At 48.1% G+C, this 17,596-nt stretch overlaps 7 protein-coding genes and 2 non-coding genes across 9 annotated transcripts; 5 read left to right on the top strand and 4 right to left on the bottom strand.

The window, feature by feature from the left end:
* Positions 1-134: 134 nt before the first annotated feature.
* Positions 135-1,450, bottom strand: C8Q69DRAFT_287236 (hypothetical protein). Its single transcript, XM_028626978.1, has 4 exons — positions 995-1,450; positions 622-936; positions 497-574; positions 135-441 (listed from the first exon to the last, which is right to left on the bottom strand). The coding sequence occupies exons 1-4, from the start codon at positions 1,252-1,254 to the stop codon at positions 198-200; spliced, it is 897 nt and encodes a 298-aa protein (XP_028484908.1). The 5' UTR covers positions 1,255-1,450; the 3' UTR covers positions 135-197.
* Positions 1,451-2,383: 933 nt separating this feature from the next.
* C8Q69DRAFT_445199 (hypothetical protein) lies at positions 2,384-3,950 on the top strand (the record flags this gene model as incomplete). The annotated part of the gene is made up of 2 exons (XM_028629051.1): positions 2,384-3,446; positions 3,505-3,950. The coding sequence occupies 2 exons, from the start codon at positions 2,384-2,386 to the stop codon at positions 3,948-3,950; spliced, it is 1,509 nt and encodes a 502-aa protein (XP_028484907.1).
* A 2,654-nt stretch (positions 3,951-6,604) lies between these two features.
* On the top strand, positions 6,605-7,192 carry C8Q69DRAFT_487020 (hypothetical protein; the record flags this gene model as incomplete). Its single annotated transcript, XM_028631953.1, has 1 exon — positions 6,605-7,192. One exon carries the CDS (start codon positions 6,605-6,607, stop codon positions 7,190-7,192), a length of 588 nt encoding a protein of 195 aa, XP_028484906.1.
* Positions 7,193-9,054: 1,862 nt separating this feature from the next.
* Positions 9,055-9,489, top strand: C8Q69DRAFT_507627 (hypothetical protein; the record flags this gene model as incomplete). Its single annotated transcript, XM_028632903.1, has 1 exon — positions 9,055-9,489. The coding sequence occupies one exon, from the start codon at positions 9,055-9,057 to the stop codon at positions 9,487-9,489; it is 435 nt and encodes a 144-aa protein (XP_028484905.1).
* Positions 9,490-10,557: 1,068 nt separating this feature from the next.
* C8Q69DRAFT_487019 (annexin ANXC3.2) lies at positions 10,558-13,241 on the top strand (the record flags this gene model as incomplete). Its single annotated transcript, XM_028631952.1, has 4 exons — positions 10,558-11,266; positions 11,932-12,851; positions 12,882-13,100; positions 13,131-13,241. 4 exons carry the CDS (start codon positions 10,558-10,560, stop codon positions 13,239-13,241), a joined length of 1,959 nt encoding a protein of 652 aa, XP_028484904.1.
* A 483-nt stretch (positions 13,242-13,724) lies between these two features.
* C8Q69DRAFT_t80 lies at positions 13,725-13,823 on the top strand. The gene has a single exon. It is a non-coding gene; the product is annotated as a tRNA-Gly (tRNA).
* A 258-nt stretch (positions 13,824-14,081) lies between these two features.
* On the bottom strand, positions 14,082-14,153 carry C8Q69DRAFT_t79. Its single transcript has one exon. It is a non-coding gene; the product is annotated as a tRNA-Gly (tRNA).
* A 57-nt stretch (positions 14,154-14,210) lies between these two features.
* On the bottom strand, positions 14,211-15,463 carry C8Q69DRAFT_469504 (hypothetical protein). Its single transcript, XM_028630765.1, has 3 exons — positions 15,040-15,463; positions 14,866-14,976; positions 14,211-14,793 (listed from the first exon to the last, which is right to left on the bottom strand). The coding sequence occupies exons 1-3, from the start codon at positions 15,205-15,207 to the stop codon at positions 14,635-14,637; spliced, it is 438 nt and encodes a 145-aa protein (XP_028484903.1). The 5' UTR covers positions 15,208-15,463; the 3' UTR covers positions 14,211-14,634.
* A 518-nt stretch (positions 15,464-15,981) lies between these two features.
* On the bottom strand, positions 15,982-17,275 carry C8Q69DRAFT_469501 (putative HAD superfamily hydrolase). The gene is made up of 2 exons (XM_028630764.1): positions 17,115-17,275; positions 15,982-17,007 (listed from the first exon to the last, which is right to left on the bottom strand). Exons 1-2 carry the CDS (start codon positions 17,132-17,134, stop codon positions 16,194-16,196), a joined length of 834 nt encoding a protein of 277 aa, XP_028484902.1. The 5' UTR covers positions 17,135-17,275; the 3' UTR covers positions 15,982-16,193.
* Between the last annotated feature and the right edge of the window lie 321 nt (positions 17,276-17,596).

The following is a 17,596-nucleotide window of genomic DNA, read 5'->3' as shown; positions in this document are numbered from 1 at the left end:
TTGTCAAGGCCGAATGCAGTACGAGGCTACACTATGAATCAGAACTATTTGGATATCAAGTCTCCTTTATAGTACAGTATTTCCCTTTTATTTCACGGCAGATAGATACTACTAAGGGGCATGGTGCGCTATTAGATGTTCATTGTCATGGCTCTGATGCAAGATGACTGAATTGACAAACAAATAGGAAGACGACACTATGAGGCGCGAGAGGCGCGAAAGTCGCTGAGACCTTCACACATCTGTCTTGTCTTTGTTCGAGTTGCGAGAGCAGCTATCGCATCATCATCTGAATACTCGTCATACTCATCCGGAAGCATCGGATCTATGTTCCTTTCCCTGTCATTTGCCCTGGCTATGGCCCACTCAGTCCAGTCGAGTCTTGGTTTGAATTTCCGTGGTTTGTCTGCATAAATCGCGTCCTCCATATCAATTATCCAACTAAAAGATGTCAATGATTAGACATATATTATCCACATGTGATAAAAGTACGTACCATCTGTCGGTGTTCTCATCCCAGATTATATTGTTCCTCTGAGGGTCATTGTGTACAAGTCCGTAGGAATAGAATTCACTGGTAGATATTAGCAAGTGTGTCAGATTGAGAGTCGGATATCATACCGAATGGCTTTTGCAAATGCAAGCCGGACTCTGTTTCTCGTTTGAAGATCAAATTCACACCAATCTAGCAAATTAGTCCCAGGCAGCTTTTCCATCAAAAGGTATTGAACGTAGCCTCCAGGGACATAGTCGCGATCCGTTTGATCTCGGACCTCAAGGCCAATGAAGCGTGGTGTACATTTAGAGCCTTTTTCTGTAAGGTACTTCAGCATCTCGGATTCACATGTAGCCCATATGCTACGATAGTCTGATTTATAGATAGAATAGTCAATATCCGGGTCGTATTCGGAGGGATCATCCATTCCTGGGGGGATCCTAGATTAATGAAAAGGTTATTTCTGTGATGCAGTGCATACATTAAAAGCATACGTACTGCATTCTGATCTTGGCTATCGCCTTCATGCCCTTCTGTGGGCCTTCGATCTGTGTGGCGATGCATGTACCAGCTGCCTCGGATATCTTGACCCCCGCGTACTCATCTCCATGGCGGACTCTCTCCTTTAAGATAGGGCCAAGTCTCCAGGACACATTAGGGTCGTCAAATTGCAAGATGCAGTCCTCTTCAGGGTCTTCAATCCAATGAGAAGCCCTTCTAAAACCGAAATCCTCCCAATCATCACGGTCGGTGGACATAGTGCTAGGTCACCTGTCGCTTGACGCGAAGTGGAATTCAAAGTAAAAAAAGGTCGGAAACAACAGCTTTCACGAGTTCAGAAGATTACACACTGCATGGTGATAAAACCAAGGGCTTTTGTATTTGAAGACGGGAGCAGGACGACTGCGAAGGTCGAGGAGGAATGTTTGAAGGGGTCTCTCAGGCAGCAACACGACAGCGGCAAACCCCTCGACCTGATTGGCCGCTCTGAGCGCTAAGTAGCCCCGTCAAGCTATATTATGCCGGTCGACCAAGCTACTACCTACTTAGGTAAATGAAGTCAACTGATAAGACACAACGCTGTCAAGATGTGACTCGGTCGCAAGTCTCTCGTGTACTTGGGTCTAATTTAGTACTCTGGTCGGGCGTGACGCTGTAAAGAACAAGGAGCCGCGATGGCAAATGGAGCAAAGCAGCCAACCAAGTTTGATAATGTTCTTCAGGAAGCCTCGTCGAGAGTAGCTGAGACACATCTTTTGTTGGAAGATCAACATCTCCCTGGTTCCTCAGCGGCTAGAAAAGAGGCTATACAACACGCAGCATGGTATTTGTTGGCTCAAAATAGGACGTACTCTTTTTGGGCACGGGCGTCAAGGTTACCTGCTCGGATACTCCCATCTAGACGTTTCGCTTCCACCTCGTGTTGGTCCTTCTATAGGCTACCAGACGACGAATGAGGGAATATGAGTATCCACAGGCGCCCCTACTCCCAATCTAATTACGATGGCGTCAATGAATGGGTCGAGATGCCATGGGCCTCGTTGAACATGCCGGAACATCTCCCAGTAATTGGACTATTCATGGAGTGATCAGCAGCTCGCAGACCGCGCGGTCCATGATGGCTTGCAGAGAGGTCATGATCTATTACTACGGATAGAGGCTGCGGAAATGGTATATAGAGAGGTTCGCACCTTCCGGTCGTCCAAATCAGAAGCTGTCCTGCACCAGTCCTACATTCTTGCTGTTACCTTACCTTCTTCTTTCAATTTTTTTAACCTGTGGTTCCATATTACTTGTCTACTCCCTCCTTGTCAAAGCCCGATTCTATCTTCTTCTTACTGTACGCCGAGAGACATAAGATTCTTCCGGGCATCTACTGCTGCCAAAATGGATAGAGAGCTCCGTCCTCGCGAACGGCCCAAAGATCGAGATCAAAGAGAGGCTAAGTCATCCCGATCTGACCGGCCTTCCCGTTCTCGCGAACGCCCTCGCGAAAGACCTAGTGAACGGCCTCGTGAACGACCCGAAGATCGGAAACAGAAAGGGACCGCCAAGTCATCAGAAACTGACCGGCTTGGGCATGCGAATACGAGCATACTACCTTATCGTCCTGCCCATGGTTCACCGCATAGCTCTTCTTCTGAGAGGTCCAGTGGTTCCGAAAGGAGCAATCCCGGTAGGCGTATTCCAGGCTCGGACTATACAAGGCCTCACAGTATTGCGGACGTGACCTTTCTCGATGCAAAAGACTTGACAATGGCCGCTCTACCAGACATCAATTTCATAGACAACCGCGCTGCACAAAGTTCTGCAGTCCATTCACATCTCAGATTCTGCGCAAGACTGGTTCTATGGGAGACCTTTGAACACGAGGTACGCAAGGTCTTCAACGATGTGTTCAGAAACTGGGATGAAGATCAAAGCAATATACTATCAGTTGAAATGGACCAACAGTCTCCAAATTCTATTGTCAATGAGCACTATCTATGTGGTGAAGAGCTCTCTACCAGTGGCCGCTACGTTCAAAATGTCCTTCATGTTATGACAGCCGTCGGGAAGGAAAGCGGTTTCGACCTCCAATTTGGCGACTGGTACTCTAGTTTCGACCACAAGGGAAAATCCAGTACGCCAAGCAACACAGCTGGTGGAACGGGAAAGGGAACGGAAAAGGCCCGAGAAAAAGGAAAAGCTAAAGAAAGGGAACGCACTCAGAATAAGGATGACAACGAGAAAGAGAAGGTGAAGGTGAAGGAAAAGAGACTAATCCCAGACTATGCATTGCTAGCAAAGGAAAAGGCATGGTTATCACATACACAGAAGGAACCGATAGAGACATTCGCCCGCGCTCTAGGAGAGGCGAAGACGCCGTCAAAAACGGTCCATGATTTTAGTGATTGGGTTGAGTCAGCAGCAAGAACAGGAAATGATGAAAAGCTTCGTCAACTTCTTGGTTTGTCTTCCTATCTTATTTAGTGGACTATAGAAGCAGTGCTAATTGAAGAGAATAGGCCAGGTAGCTAACTATATGTGGGGGTTTGGTTTCAAATACGCCTTTGTTACAAACTACACGGACACGATCTTCCTAAAGTGGGAAGGGAAAGGACCAAAGCCAACTCTCTACTATAGTAACGTTATATACTTTAATAACGTCTCTATCAAAGAAAAGGCTCGACCAAATCATCTGCAAGTTTCTGTCCGTGAAAGCATGCTCTTTCTTCAGCATAAAGTCAGCTCGGGCGACTGGAAAGCCAACGTGAATTGTCCTCTAGAGGCTTGGGTTGAGGAGTTAAAGAAAGAGTCAGAATCAGGAGATACTACATCGCTAATTCCTAGCTTAGAAAAGGCACGCGGGAAACCTCCACAGCAAGGAGATTCGCGAGGCGACCAAAGCAAGTCATCTCGCGGGCGGGGCGGGCGCGGCGAGCGCGGCGAGCGCGGCGAGAAAAAGAGGTGATAACATACAAGGATGAGTTTGTTCACGCGGCAGATACCTCCAGGCAACTGCCTCGATCTCAGCTGGGACATTGAGCTAAGACATTATTATAGCTCTACTTGTGTTTGATCTCAACTTTGCGATATATTTCATGATATTTAATATTCTTTCTCGTCTTTTCGAATATGTTCTGTTTTTTATGTTCTGTTTTTTGTTTTCTATGCAATATACTGGTTTGCTTCTTACTCAAAGATGTTGGGAGAGAGACGGGAAAAAAGAAAAAAAAAAAAAAAAAAAGAAGAAGAAGAAGACCATAAAAACCACAAAACCCCCAAAAAAAATGTCCTTTTATATTGCTCTTTGTTTGTTATGGCTATTTTCTCTTTTGTCTTGCTTGTTCTGATCACTGATTTGCTCCGTCTTTGTCAATTCGCTTGTTTCTTTACTCCGGTGTATATAACGCGTATATTAAACACACAAAAAAAGTCGCTCGTTTAAACCTTCTTGTTCTTTTCAGCCTCTTGTTCCTTCTTCCTTCTAGGAACAAGAACATACTGGTGAGAGATGATCCTCTCCACTCAGTAGATATTATCTCGGGACGCCAACTAGCAAGGGTCGAGCGGCTTTACCTTGTGGTGAGTAATCAGGCAATAAAATCAGACGTGGAGCGCTAATTGAGGTTTATATTATATAGATGTCCTCTTTCTACGCTTCTCTGAAAGCCACGCATTCAGTATGGAGATATTTATGGAGATCGACCGGAGGCAACCAAGGCGGCTTTCTAAATACGATCGATACTAATAAACTTAAGCATATACTTGTACCGCTATTGTACTATACTATACTTAATGTCACAGAAAGTATTAACCTAGCCTAATATCCTATTAGTTCCAAGTCCCTTTTTTTATGCGGGAAGTGGACCTGGAGAGGGTACGAGAAGGATAAACCAAGGAACAGTGTCGGCTCCATCAGATCGAAGATGAACTGTTCTTAGCCTTTGTTAGACGCCTCTAATTCGAATATACCGAGGATTATTCTTATTGCATGTACATAATCGCGAGATAGAGCATGTTCTACCTATCCGACATTGGCACGATTATCAAGCAATCAGCTTTTGTCCTGTCGCGGCATCCGGCATCGCATCACTCTATGCATCTTTCCTGCAATCCAGGAGCAAGATGCATCCTTAGGCTTTTGTCAAGCATGAGATCAGTATTAGTATTGTAGAGGCCTCATGTGCTTGCAGTGGTGTGGCTGGATTAGAAGTCGTTATTCGTCGATTGTTAGAGGTGAGGTAGATCCGCGGATTGATCTTCGGTATTACACGAGAGAATCGAGATGGGCTGCATTTGCTAGATTAGAACATGAATTCATTTGCTACGGTATACTGATAATATTGCAATGAAATATCTGCTTCCACTAGTAGTAAGTATAGGGGATTCCGGAGCGATCCGGCCTAACATGAACAAGGTCGACGCTGATACTATCTATAAATATGCACCATTCAGGGGACCCTGGCTTGATGTACCATGACGCCACCTTGTGGCATACCATACTCGAGGTAGAAGTCGGCCAATAGCTCACGAGACTGGCTGGTGGCAGGTTTGTTTATTCATCTGCAGAACTGTGGTCGTCTTTAAACCTTAACTACCATAACTATGTCCGACCTCGAGCAAGAAGGTCGTAATTAAATATGTATGGCTTAGATAGTCGGATTAATTCAGACAAGAGGCGTTTTCATCATAAGCAACATGACTCGAAGGAGGCTATTTCCAGTCAGTGGCATGGGACGCTCTCACGTCATTTCAGCTTGTATGGCATGTTTTAGCCGATAACAACGGCGCTGATTCGTATCAGGGCGCAGCAGGGTTCCTCTGACTAGACGGGCAATACCAACTAACTAGTGAGTCGAGTGGCAGGTCAAACAGGTTTTGTTTTGGACATTCTGAATCAATGTGGGGGTGGGTGTGTCCGATGATCGCCCCGTCCGAAATCCCATCTGGAGACGTTAAGTAGATCCAGATCCGAATGATGGTGTCCGTGAATCAGCCCGCACTGCCCCTCCTTTGTAGTAAGATTAACTCACATAAGTCACTGATTGTTCGGCTGCGACTACCGTGATCGCCTTATCATCTTCTCTCAGCTGCTCTGGTGTGGAATGTATCATTTGGCGATGGCCGGAGATCCGACCCCCTCGCCCGTGCCTACCGCAACTACCCTCGATCAGAGTCGCTTTCCATGCTCACATCTAACTTTAACCATGCTGCTCCAAGGGGATATCCTGATTTGATACATTCTTACAGGCAGCAGGACACGCCTGAGTCACCCGGGCAATGCTCTAGTCACCCACACCATGTGTGTGCCCGGCACGTGGCTTCTACCAAGATCGCAGTGATGATCCGGGGTCGGCGGTCCTTATAGGGACCAGGATCTCTCAATAATAATTCAGCCTTCAAGTAAACCAGAAAGTCCCTTCATCACTGGTGGGACTTGGCTCTGTCGCCGAGAATAGGGTCATATTATCAGTCCTTCGTTTTGCTGGGCCAAACGGATGCGTGGTGCATCTTTCTTTACTTCTCATTCTACTCTCGCTCAGGAAAGCGAGGACTCTCTTCTCTTCACTCTTTCTTGAAGGAAAAAAAAAAAAATCGCCTTTGGCTTCTTCCAAATCATCCATGCCATTGTTTCCCCGTCACGTACGGCATCACACCTGGCCTTATTGTGGTCCTGCCCCTCGCAGTCATGATCGTGAAGATCGAAGGCTGCGCCATGCCCCGAGACGCCGATCCAGTCTGAGGGATTACTTTCTATCTCTGGAGGACTCGACTGTGAACCCACTATATCGCGATATATTCTATGAAGATGATGCGGCATCCGCGGGTATAGTCCGCTCCAAGAGCGCACGATCGCGTCGACTTTGGTCTAGCCCTGAGGATGACGAGCAGATTGTCTCCACCGTCAGCAAGGCAGACGGCACACCTAAAGCTGTACTGAGACGCGTTGTCCTCCCGCGGCTTGACAAAGCACGACACATGTTTCCCAAGCATAGCATATCTACGCGAGGAAGCGATGCGGTGGTGATGGCCTATATGGAGGTCCCTGCGCCAACCAAAACTCCGACGAAACCAAGAGACAAGAGGGCGACGCAGAGCAGCACGTCCTTGCAACCTACCCCAGAAAGACATCATCGACGATGTCACTCGGAACAACCTCGGGCATGGAGAGAACCCAGTGCAAGTCTCTGGACACTGCTGGAGGAGTAGCAGCATTCAAAGGCGTTTTATTGGATATGAGATGCATTTCTAGGTGTTTGTGTGATTGCAGGTTCTTATCTCTCGGTTTCCCTTTTTCCAATCTCGCCACTGGCGCATTTGCATTGGAGGCTTTTTGTCGCATTTCCTGGAGAAGGCTTTTATTCTCATGTTGAGGTTGGTCCTTTGGAACAGCATACGGATCCATTTTGTTTTGGAAACATGGGCTGCGGAGTGTTTGTTTACTTTTGTTTGTTTTCTGATGTTTTAGAAATTCCTGTGGTGCTTGATTTCGCCGATAAGACTGCCCATCGAGAGGCGAGGGCCTAAAGCAATCAATGTGATTTTGGAATACCGCCTCAGTATGTCACTGATGATGTCAGTACCTCCAGCATAATCGCCTGTGGCTGCCCTAGTTTCACGCCGCCAGAGTAGAATGAGCCTTGACACAGACATTCTTGCTGTTCGGTATGCGCATGCCGGACTGTGTCAACATCTCTCGGCAGAAGTCACATGTCGTCCATGCGGCTCGGCGAACAGCATGCGGGAGCTTCACCTCGTAACGTTCTCACCGTCGAATGTGTCGTTTCAAGGAGTCTGATTCGCCAGGACCGCTGAACCGCTGCTAAAGTGACTCGAAAGCAGACCGACTCTTTGCAACGCTGCAGATGAAGGTTTTTTAGTGTGGAAGCACCCGCCCGAGTTGGGGACGGAATCAACAGACGAGTTACGAACTACGGTGCCGGCGAAAAGTTACTATTCTGGACAGACGGCGACGAGACGAAGGCTGGACGAATTGTCCTGAGCGATTATTGGTTGCGTAATGATGGACTGACGTGTCTTTCTCGAATCACGCTAGAAGGGAGTCGTGGAACTTGAGATGAAGTGGGTTACAGCATCAAGCCGTTGTTGATCGTATTCCCCAGGCCCGGCCTGAACGATGTGAATCTGTGATAATGCGTCACCAAGTGGTTAATGAAGGACGGTCTCAACTCGACCATGCGCTCTAGCTTTCCATGCTCTGGAATCTGGTGAGGACCCCCAACTGCTCAGTGCGCACACTGATATTCATGCAATAACGGGATCCAGGCCTCGCCAAGTTTCATGTCTACCACGTCCATGATGGTCCATCCCACAAACGTCGAAAATTTTTTAACGAGTTCATGCATGCGCTGGTTTCGTTCTGCCATCAACGCCGATCGGACTCATCGGACGCAGTTGATTTGGTGGACAACCTGCAGGTCAAGAGTCGGCGACGCTTGGCGCGAGAAGGCTGACTCAAAGCCCAACAAGGCGAGAGCGGTGAATTCAGGCGATCCGAGTTCGAAGACCGGTCGAAAGAGGGCTTCAGGTCCTGTCATACACGCAGCATTCGACCCCAGTCGTTTGTAGACCAGTCATTTCACCGACTCGGGCGGTTTCTTAATCAACCCGTCGCCCACTTGCGGCGCCCTAAAGACCCCAGTTACCGAGACTCCGGAGACAGCGTGTCTCCACCACACTGTTAATCATAATGCCGCTGGGTCAGGAGCACGTTTATCGCAGCAATCACTACGAGGATGTCGCCCTCTCATAGGGAGATGCATTGTCGATACGGGGCAGCCGATATGCGCCCTGACCTGCTGATCGAATATGGTCGACGAGGGGACAGAGAAACGGAGAAGATAAATATACCCAGTGTCGCCCGCATTAGCCCCCAAATACAAACAGATCGTCTTCACTCACTTCCCGTCTACAGCGAAGTTCTCTCACGGGTCTGACTTGTAACAACATCTCTCAGAGATCATCTCTTTGCATTGGTCTATCCTCTGAAATTCGCCATCATCACCATAATTAACAAAGTCGAAAATCAGAAGCAATCAGTTCTGTCGAGCATGGACAATCGCACAATTGTACCGAACTCAAAGCTCGAGCGCCGTGAAACATCGTCCTCTTCCAGTTCCTCCTGGAGCGAAAAATTCCACTTTCCATCCCTTGCTGGTCTTCGATCCCGAACCTCTGCAAACTCATCAAGAGACTTAAACACCCGCTCCAAGTTCTTCGGCTCCAGGTCTCAGTCGCCAGCACCATTGGCGATCCGGGAGAGCACTTTTTATGAAGGATCTCCAGCAAGCCCCCATCGTTCTAGGGCCGGAAAACGGAACTCAGCTATGTCAACGAGAGGCAGCAGCGATTATAAGAGGTACAGTGGAACCGTCAACCACTATGGGCGGCACTCGAACGACTGGCTCTTCGGTGGCTTCAGCTTGAGAGATACTGTTCGCGATGGTGTTGAGAAGCTGCTACACAACCACGACAAGGAGAGCTGAATCTGCGGGCTTTTCGGCTCAATAACTTCTACGTCCCGTCCAACACGGAGGGCTCCAGCGATGCCAGAACGGTGTCAGCCGTACCCTGTCCGCCCGGATGCGAGTCGATCTGAAAAAGGTCGACTCTGCACTACGCCGTCCCGCCAAACGCGTGATATCTCATCGCCTTGATTGGCAAAAGGCTGGCCGGTTTACGACAGCAGTCTCTCCCAAAACTTGCATCCATTGCGGATGGTGAGATCTCGAGATCTGGAAATGTTTGGGCAGGCTTATGGTACCTGGGCCCGGTCCAGACACGATGAGTAATTGACGTCACCAATGCGCTGGCAGTGTTCATTTGCACAACGTGAGATCTGAACAAATGTATTTATGAATACCTTCTAGTCCTTCCGCGAACACTGTATCGACTCTTGCATTATCAGGATTGAAATATTCCAGTGTTTCTTAAGTGTACTGTTTCCTTAGACCCTGCTTTATCTGCAAGCCGCAGTCAATGTCCGACCGTAGACTAGTTTGATTTTGGCAGTTATACAAAGGCATGTCGCAGTCAAAACTGAATGTATCAACTGTATACAACGATTCTATACATAGGTAGTCTCTACTACAACATAGTCACTGATGACAGCTACATAATTGAGTCGGTTGTCCAGATAGCGTCAGAATAGACAGACATCGTTAGCTATTTTTGAACGTTGATCAGACTTCTACAAACGGTACGAAATCAAGTTCAATCCTATGCAATCGATGTCCCTTATCTACAGCACTGTTGATCTCTGGCGGTTTCAGCCACTGTGGTCCTTCCGCGCACGTGCCAAGTCCCAACGGACCGTTGTTTTAGGCTTCAGGGGTTGGCGCTGATTTTCCCGGAGCAATAAATAGTCCCAAACAAGAGCCCCGTTGACAATGTCAAATACTTGAGACGACGAATCGTGTCTTTTCGATCTCCTCATCAATTGCAGCGTATAGTCACATACGCACGCTGTCCCGATTCCTCAAGGACAACTGCGTAGCACTGCTACCGTTCCGACTACTGGACCCGAAACGAAACAGAACAACTGCTTGCCCACCATGTCGGGCGTTGCGGCCTTCGAACTTGACGTCTCAACGGCGCTGTGCATTGGATTCGCGCTCTCCTTTCTACCACTCGCCTCGGTTCTGAGCAAATATCTCGTGCCCGCCTCCGACACGCGCAATCGCATTCTCTTCTTCTGGCACGCCTATGACGCTCTCACGCACCTCTTCATCGAAGGATCCTTCCTCTACGAGTGTTTCTTCAGCTATACCTCCATCGCTAGCGGTGTTGTTCGCGAGCCATTCTTTTTGGGATACAAGGACCGTCTGTACGGAGCCGCGTACGGCTCAGGGCCCAGCGCGCGCCTGTGGCAGGAATACGCGAAGGCGGATCACCGCTGGGCTAGCGCAGATGTCACAGTTATCTCCCTCGAGCTGCTGACTGTCTTCCTGGGTGGTCCGGCAGCGCTGTATGTGTGCTATCTGATCTATAAGGCATCCAGCCCTCGTGCTACGGCCGCTGTGCGCGGAGCGGCTAAGGCGAAATTGTGGCTGATTGCACCGGCGCTCGCAACGGCGGAGCTATACGGCGGTTTCATGACTTTCGCACCAGAGTGGCTGACAGGCAGCACGCAGCTCGAGACGGACGACCCGGTGTACTTGTGGTTCTACCTCTTTTTCTTCAACACCCTGTGGGTTTGGGTTCCGATCTGGGTGCTGTGGGAGGCAGTCAAGGAACTGCGGACGGCGTTCGTCACTGCAGAAAGTGCTACCCAGGGGAAGAAGAGGTCTTGATTTGGTACTGTCTATTTTTGGTGAAAAATGCTGCCGTGTATATTTACGGGATATGTTGTACGTGAATATGGTGGATACCCCCGAAATCGGGCCCCAGAGCTCGTGTTACGCTGTTTCTGTGGTTGCTTGGATGGAATGATAATAAATATACGAACCAGCGTACCATGAAAACGCTGCATTTAAGTTACTTGCCATTTGCCTCTCTAAGAAGTATTTTAGCCTTCCAAAAATTGTCTGGGGCAGTGCCGCGGTTCTCGAAAGCCAATCGAAGCCGGATAGAGGGCACAGCCACTATGAGCCACACTGCGGCCATGACGCATGAAAGGTTCGCCAAGCCATCGCCGAGGCTCTCGCGGGGAAGTTCAGTTCGAGGGGCTGAAAACAGGATGCGTTATATATCGACATCTATCCAGAGGAGGGGCAATTGATTTCTGTTTCATATTCTACGTTTATTCTTTTCGCTCTAATAGTCAGCCCTACATCTACGTTTCAGGTCCTTCTAAGATACGCTGCATTAGTTCGATTCCTCAGGCATAAGCGCGATATCATGTACAACCAATATCCTCCTCCGAGCCGTACGTGGTATTCTTGCATCTGAAGAGATATTTGGTCGCGGCGTTGCTGATTTTTGGATAGATTCACCTCAACCCCCGTACGGGTATCCTCCCCCTCAGGGACACTCTCCCTATCCTCAGCAACCCGGCTACGGTGCTCCTCCTCCTGGCCCTCCACCGCAGGGGTATTATCCATCTCATGGGCATGCTCCCCCGCCGCCAGCTCCATACGGTGCGCCTCCATCCCAGGGTTATCCACCACCTCAGCAGCCGCCGTACGGACAACATCAACCTTATCCTCCACCTCAGCAGGCTTACAGCCGCCCGCCCGTGCCGCCTCCCGCGCCATATGGCTCACATCCTCATCACCAACCCCCGGCTGGCCAATACCCTCCCTCACCGCAATATGGAGCCTTACAAGGACCGCCCTCAGCGCCATCCCCTGGTTACGTGCCCGGACAGATGGCACCTGGTGATTTTCGGAGAGATGCAGATGTGCTGCGCAAGGCGATGAAAGGCTTTGGGACAGACGAGGCAGCCTTGATTCAAGTGCTATCTAGATTAGATCCGCTCCAAATGGCCGCCGTCCGGTCTACATATTCTAGTCACATCGGGCGGGATCTATACAAAGACGTTAAATCCGAGACCGGTGGATACTTCGAGAAGGGCCTGCTGGGCATTATCGACGGGCCCCTTATACATGATGCCACCCTCGTTCATGACGCTGTGGCTGGGCTGGGAACAAAAGAGTGGATGTTGAACGATGTTCTCCTTGGACGATCCAATGCCGATCTGAACGCGATCAAGGCTGCCTATCATCATAGATACGGACGTTCCCTGCAGAAGGACGTCGAGGACGATCTGTCCGCGAAGACCAAGGAGCTTTTCACAAGTGTGATCGTTGCCAACCGGCATGAAGAATCAATGCCCCTCGATCCCGCTAGAATCGAGTCCGAGGCTAGAACCATTCACGGCGCCACTGCAGGACGCATCGTCAACAACGTCACTGAAGTGTGTACGATCTTCGCGAAGGCTTCGGACAATGAGCTACGCGCGATCAACCATGCCTTCCAGTCCCGATACAATTCTTCCCTTGAGAAGCACGTCGAGAAGGAATTCTCAGGTCATATGAAAGATGCGCTACTACACATGCTGCGCACGGCAACCGATCCGGCCATGCGCGATGCACTTCTCCTGGAGGACTGCATGAAGGGAGCTGGTACCAAGGATGAGAAACTCGTAGTGCGCATAGTGCGTCTGCATTGGAACCGTGACCACAAGGAGCAAGTGAAGAGAGCATACTACCATCGCTTCAAGGTCCAGCTGGCAGACCGCGTCCGCGCGGAGACGAGCGGGGATTATCAGAAGCTGATGTTGGCTCTGTTGGCTTAATGCGCGTGCTTCTGTTCAACCTCCACTTTTTATTTTTTATTTTATTGCTTTCCGGCTTCTTATTTTACGACTGGGTCGACAGCGCTCTACAAATTGCTGCCACGAGAATGTTTCTGGCTTTCTGTCTAACATGACGTTAAAAAGTGTACGGGTGGTCACGATATCCATCTTCAATAACGACTGAACGGAGGCAAACTGAACTGTACTTTATGCATGTGGGTTATAGCAAGTCTAATGGTAATGATATTATAAAATTTCACCAAGTCATTATTTTATCCTCTGGTGATCATATACCTAATGTACTGTAGCATCGCTCATCTTAACTAGATCCCCCAATGTAAGCTCATTCCGCTTATCCGCTCCTCCCAATCTACAAAACCCGACACAAATCCTATCCAATACATCTCTCCGGCAGATACAATAATTCAAGTAATTCCCAAAACCACTTGCTAAAACTCCAAAACGACAATATTAGTCATCAAAGACACAGTGGTCCAACGGCTAAGATGGCTGTCTTCCATTAATCAGGTAAATCCTGAACTGTGTAAACAGCCGACCCGGGTTCGACTCCCGGCTGTGTCATGTGACATTCCTTTTTTGGTTCATATCGGATGAATGTTTTTGCTATAAGAGAGGATTATTACGCATGTAACTACTTAGGACAGTGTATAGTAGGATATATTCATTGTCATTCATTATGCTTTAATCTCAGGGAACAAAAAAAAATCTCTTCGGTTATTTTTTTTTCCCCTTCAGACTGAATGATGCATGGGCTTTAAGAAGAGACGGAAGGGGAAAAAAAAAAAGCGAAAAGGTAATTCGAAGTCGAATTTCGATATTTGCGTCGACCGGGAGTCGAACCCGGATCACAACTTTGGAAGAGTTGTATGCGAACCGCTACACCATCGACGCGCTTCTTGTTTAGGCAACTCCAGTTTTGCCTAATGAGCGTCTTGACATGATATTACCATTCGCAAAGAACTCCAGCGGTCAACAATCGACAAAGAGATATTGTGTTGATCCAGAAAAAAGGTATCTTGACCCTTTTGAGATAGCTTCTATCGCCGCCGAGTGATTTATTCCGCGGATTTGAAGCTTTTTTTTTATACTGTTCCTAAGTTCTTTGTTACGTTAATGATGGTTTCTTTTATTCCTGGGCTTGGAGATATATATTCTTTCCGGTCCTTGTTGCGTGACCTAGACATTCTTGGTACCCGAAGAGTGACGTCGATGATACTCACAAAGTTCTAGATGACAACTCTAATCGACTAGCATTCGGTATTCTGAAGAGGGAATACAGATTTCACTGTCAAAGTCCCAATAGCCCCTCTACCTGTATACAGGCAAGAATAGACGGCCCAGCTTGCCCCTCGCTCTAATGCGCTATAACCCGCTATACAAATACACCATCTATAAAATCCACAATTTGAGTTTTTTCAAGGACTTCCCCCGCAACTTTTATAAAGCCCAGATGAATAGGATCCTTCTGAACATAATAGTCTCGATCCTCGGTGTTTGCAAACTCCATAATAAATGCATGAGTCATACCTCCCTGTACTCGTCATAATACCCTAGATTAGCACGATATAGACACATGAGATATAGGAAGTATGCGGGAGCACACCTGTAATCTTTCCGGGGAGTTATCGGTGCCGCCTTTCAAGGACAGAATATACGGCTTCTGCGTTGACGGATGGATACATTGGTCTTTCAGAGCGGCGAGACGGGTAAGAACCTGAATATATCCAGTTAGCAATCCCTTCCCGTCTCATATTTCATGTAGATAAGGCCAACTTGCATCTTTGATACTCTCTGCACTGGCAGTTTTCTGGAACTGAAACAGCACAATGTGAGTGACTACCGTAGCGGAAGCTGGCGGTGATGATGAGAGAGGCGAAAGCCAAGTGAAACTGGCAATAGCTAGGATAAGGAGACAGCCAATCAACAGGTATCGACTTGCCACCATGGTTGGTCGAGTTCGTGATAGATAGAAAAAAGAATTTCAGGCTGATGCAGGGAAGCAGTTAAGTTGACGCTGAGTGGGTTGCGTTGGTGGCAAGTCGGAACTTCAACCGGTCGATTTAGTCTTGCGCTATGTGTTGTAGATCATGTAGATCTCTGGTCAACCACGGGTCGAATGATATCTGTTGGCAATATTTTATAGTTCAGCATTTCCATCTGTAAACAGATAATAATGACATTAGGTGGTGGTTTGAGATGTGATCGGGACCTATATTAGTAATGGGGTTGACTTTTTTTGTATAATATCCGGAAGTCACACCTTGTACCGTAAATTCTCTGACTACCGGCATCCACTACGGTCATATTGGAATATTTCAGTGCAGTCAAGGCAAGGAATGAATCAATCCACATAGTCAACTACGTATCACGGTCGAAGTCTCAAAGCCATTATCGCCCACGTTTATCTTGTTATGGAAAACACAGATAACATATCACAGCGGGCCCTGCTGCACTACGTTGCTAGCTTAAAATGCGACTACTAGAACTCAGAGTTAAGGATTATTGATTCTGCCCTGACTCGAGTACGAGGCTCGAGATCAGACTGCGCTTACTCCGCTCAGGTGTAACAAGAAGCTGGATACCTGTTACACTTGACGATTTTGTGCCTTAGAGCTCAGGCAACAACATAAAATCCCCTAAATTATTGGCGCTAGGCTATTTTTTTCAAAAAGGGTCTGCCTAGATCTAATAGTTAAACTGTAGCTAACTACTAATTCAGATAGATACTTACTAAATCAATCAATCCCAATAATTATACCAAGAATCATCTGCCTCACCGTGGGCTCGCCTAGGAAGCCTTGTACTGTATAATACGCTTCATATGTTATTTTTAAACACAGGCCTTAATCACCAACCGCCCTCTGCCGTGGGAATGAATTCCATCTTTCCATGGATAGACCAAATGGAAATGGGGTAATTTCATAAAATGACCTAGGACAGTATTCTAACGCCATACTTCTTATAGTCGAAGTGTTCCAAATTTGGTATACTCTCGGCCCAGCCGTCATCAATCTCTCCTAGCTGCCAGTTGTCTCCAACCTCGATCATTCCCGTTCTCCCGGCCAGAACATCCTTCTTCCTCGCCTGATACTCGACCATTAAATCTGGATGGGGTACCCAAATAACCCTCATTCCAGCCCGTCTTCCAGCTTCTACCCCGGCTACGCTATCTTCGAAGACCAAACATTCATTGGGCAAGATCGGCTTTTTGCCAGAGTCCTGCATCGAGTTCAATGACTGCAACGCGACCAAATATATGTCAGGCGCTGGCTTTCCTCGACCCTGTGGAACCCGCGGGTCGTCACCTAGGACTATCCTGTCGGGCTGGAAGAAGTCGATCAGTCGTTTAGTTTCCGGACTCGAAGTTTTCAATTCGTAGCTGCGGCTCTTGGTACTGGATGCCAATGCTAGCTCAATCTTTTCCCCAGACTCATTACGCGCACGACTGAGATTCGCCAGAATCTCCTCCGCGCCAGGCAGGGGCCTACAATCCGGAAAATGCAGTCTCATCTGCTCAGCCGATTCACGGGCAAATTGCTCGCGGGAAATTGGCAACTTGGCCCAGTTGTGGAACACATCGCCGTTTGTGGAATCCGTCACACCCATGAGCTGGGCTCGAATCGACTGTGTCAACGGCGGTCTCGCATACTTTTCAAGAAGTTTATTCATAGACTGGGTGATTATGTCTTCGGTGTTGATGAGAAGGCCGTCCATGTCGAAAATGCAGGCGCGAATCGGAGGGAAGCTGGTAGCATTCGTTAGCTTCAAGTTTTAGAGCCCTACGCACACATCAAAGACCAATTATGATCATAATAAGGGTAACAGAAATGTCCTCTGTTGGAGGGTATTTACTCTGTCTCGAGAGGGGCCATGATTAGTGAATGAAGGCTAAGTGACCGCAACCAGCAGTGTACCGAGGAAGAGATGAGTTTGAGTTAGAATCTGGGTTGTAAGTTGCAACTGGTAGTGCTATCTATCTGTATTAAAGTCGGATATTTTGGTTCATAAAGGATGCTGGTGAGTTTTGCGACACAGTCGCAATCTCCACACTACTAGATAGGTTCGCCATTACCCCGCGCTGGCTAGTTAGTTCTCCAGCCATGCGATGTTGCACTAGAGGCCCCCAAAACAATGGAACGCAACGAGAACCAAGTGTCTGGTCTGAAGGAATTCTGGACTCTAGATTCAGTGAGTGTTGTGCCCCATTCAATCAAAGAGAGTCAGCGTTGATTCTACACCAGAAGGCGTAACTAGGTACCTAGTGCACCAGGCAGGCAGCCCCCAGATACTACGGGATCCAGTTGATACATCTCACGAGGGCCTCGAGTAAGAGA

Source organism: Paecilomyces variotii, assembly GCF_004022145.1.
Source record: "Paecilomyces variotii strain CBS 101075 chromosome Unknown C8Q69scaffold_6, whole genome shotgun sequence".
Lineage (NCBI taxonomy): Eukaryota > Fungi > Ascomycota > Eurotiomycetes > Eurotiales > Thermoascaceae > Paecilomyces > Paecilomyces variotii.
This window is presented reverse-complemented; position numbering and strand designations above follow the sequence as displayed.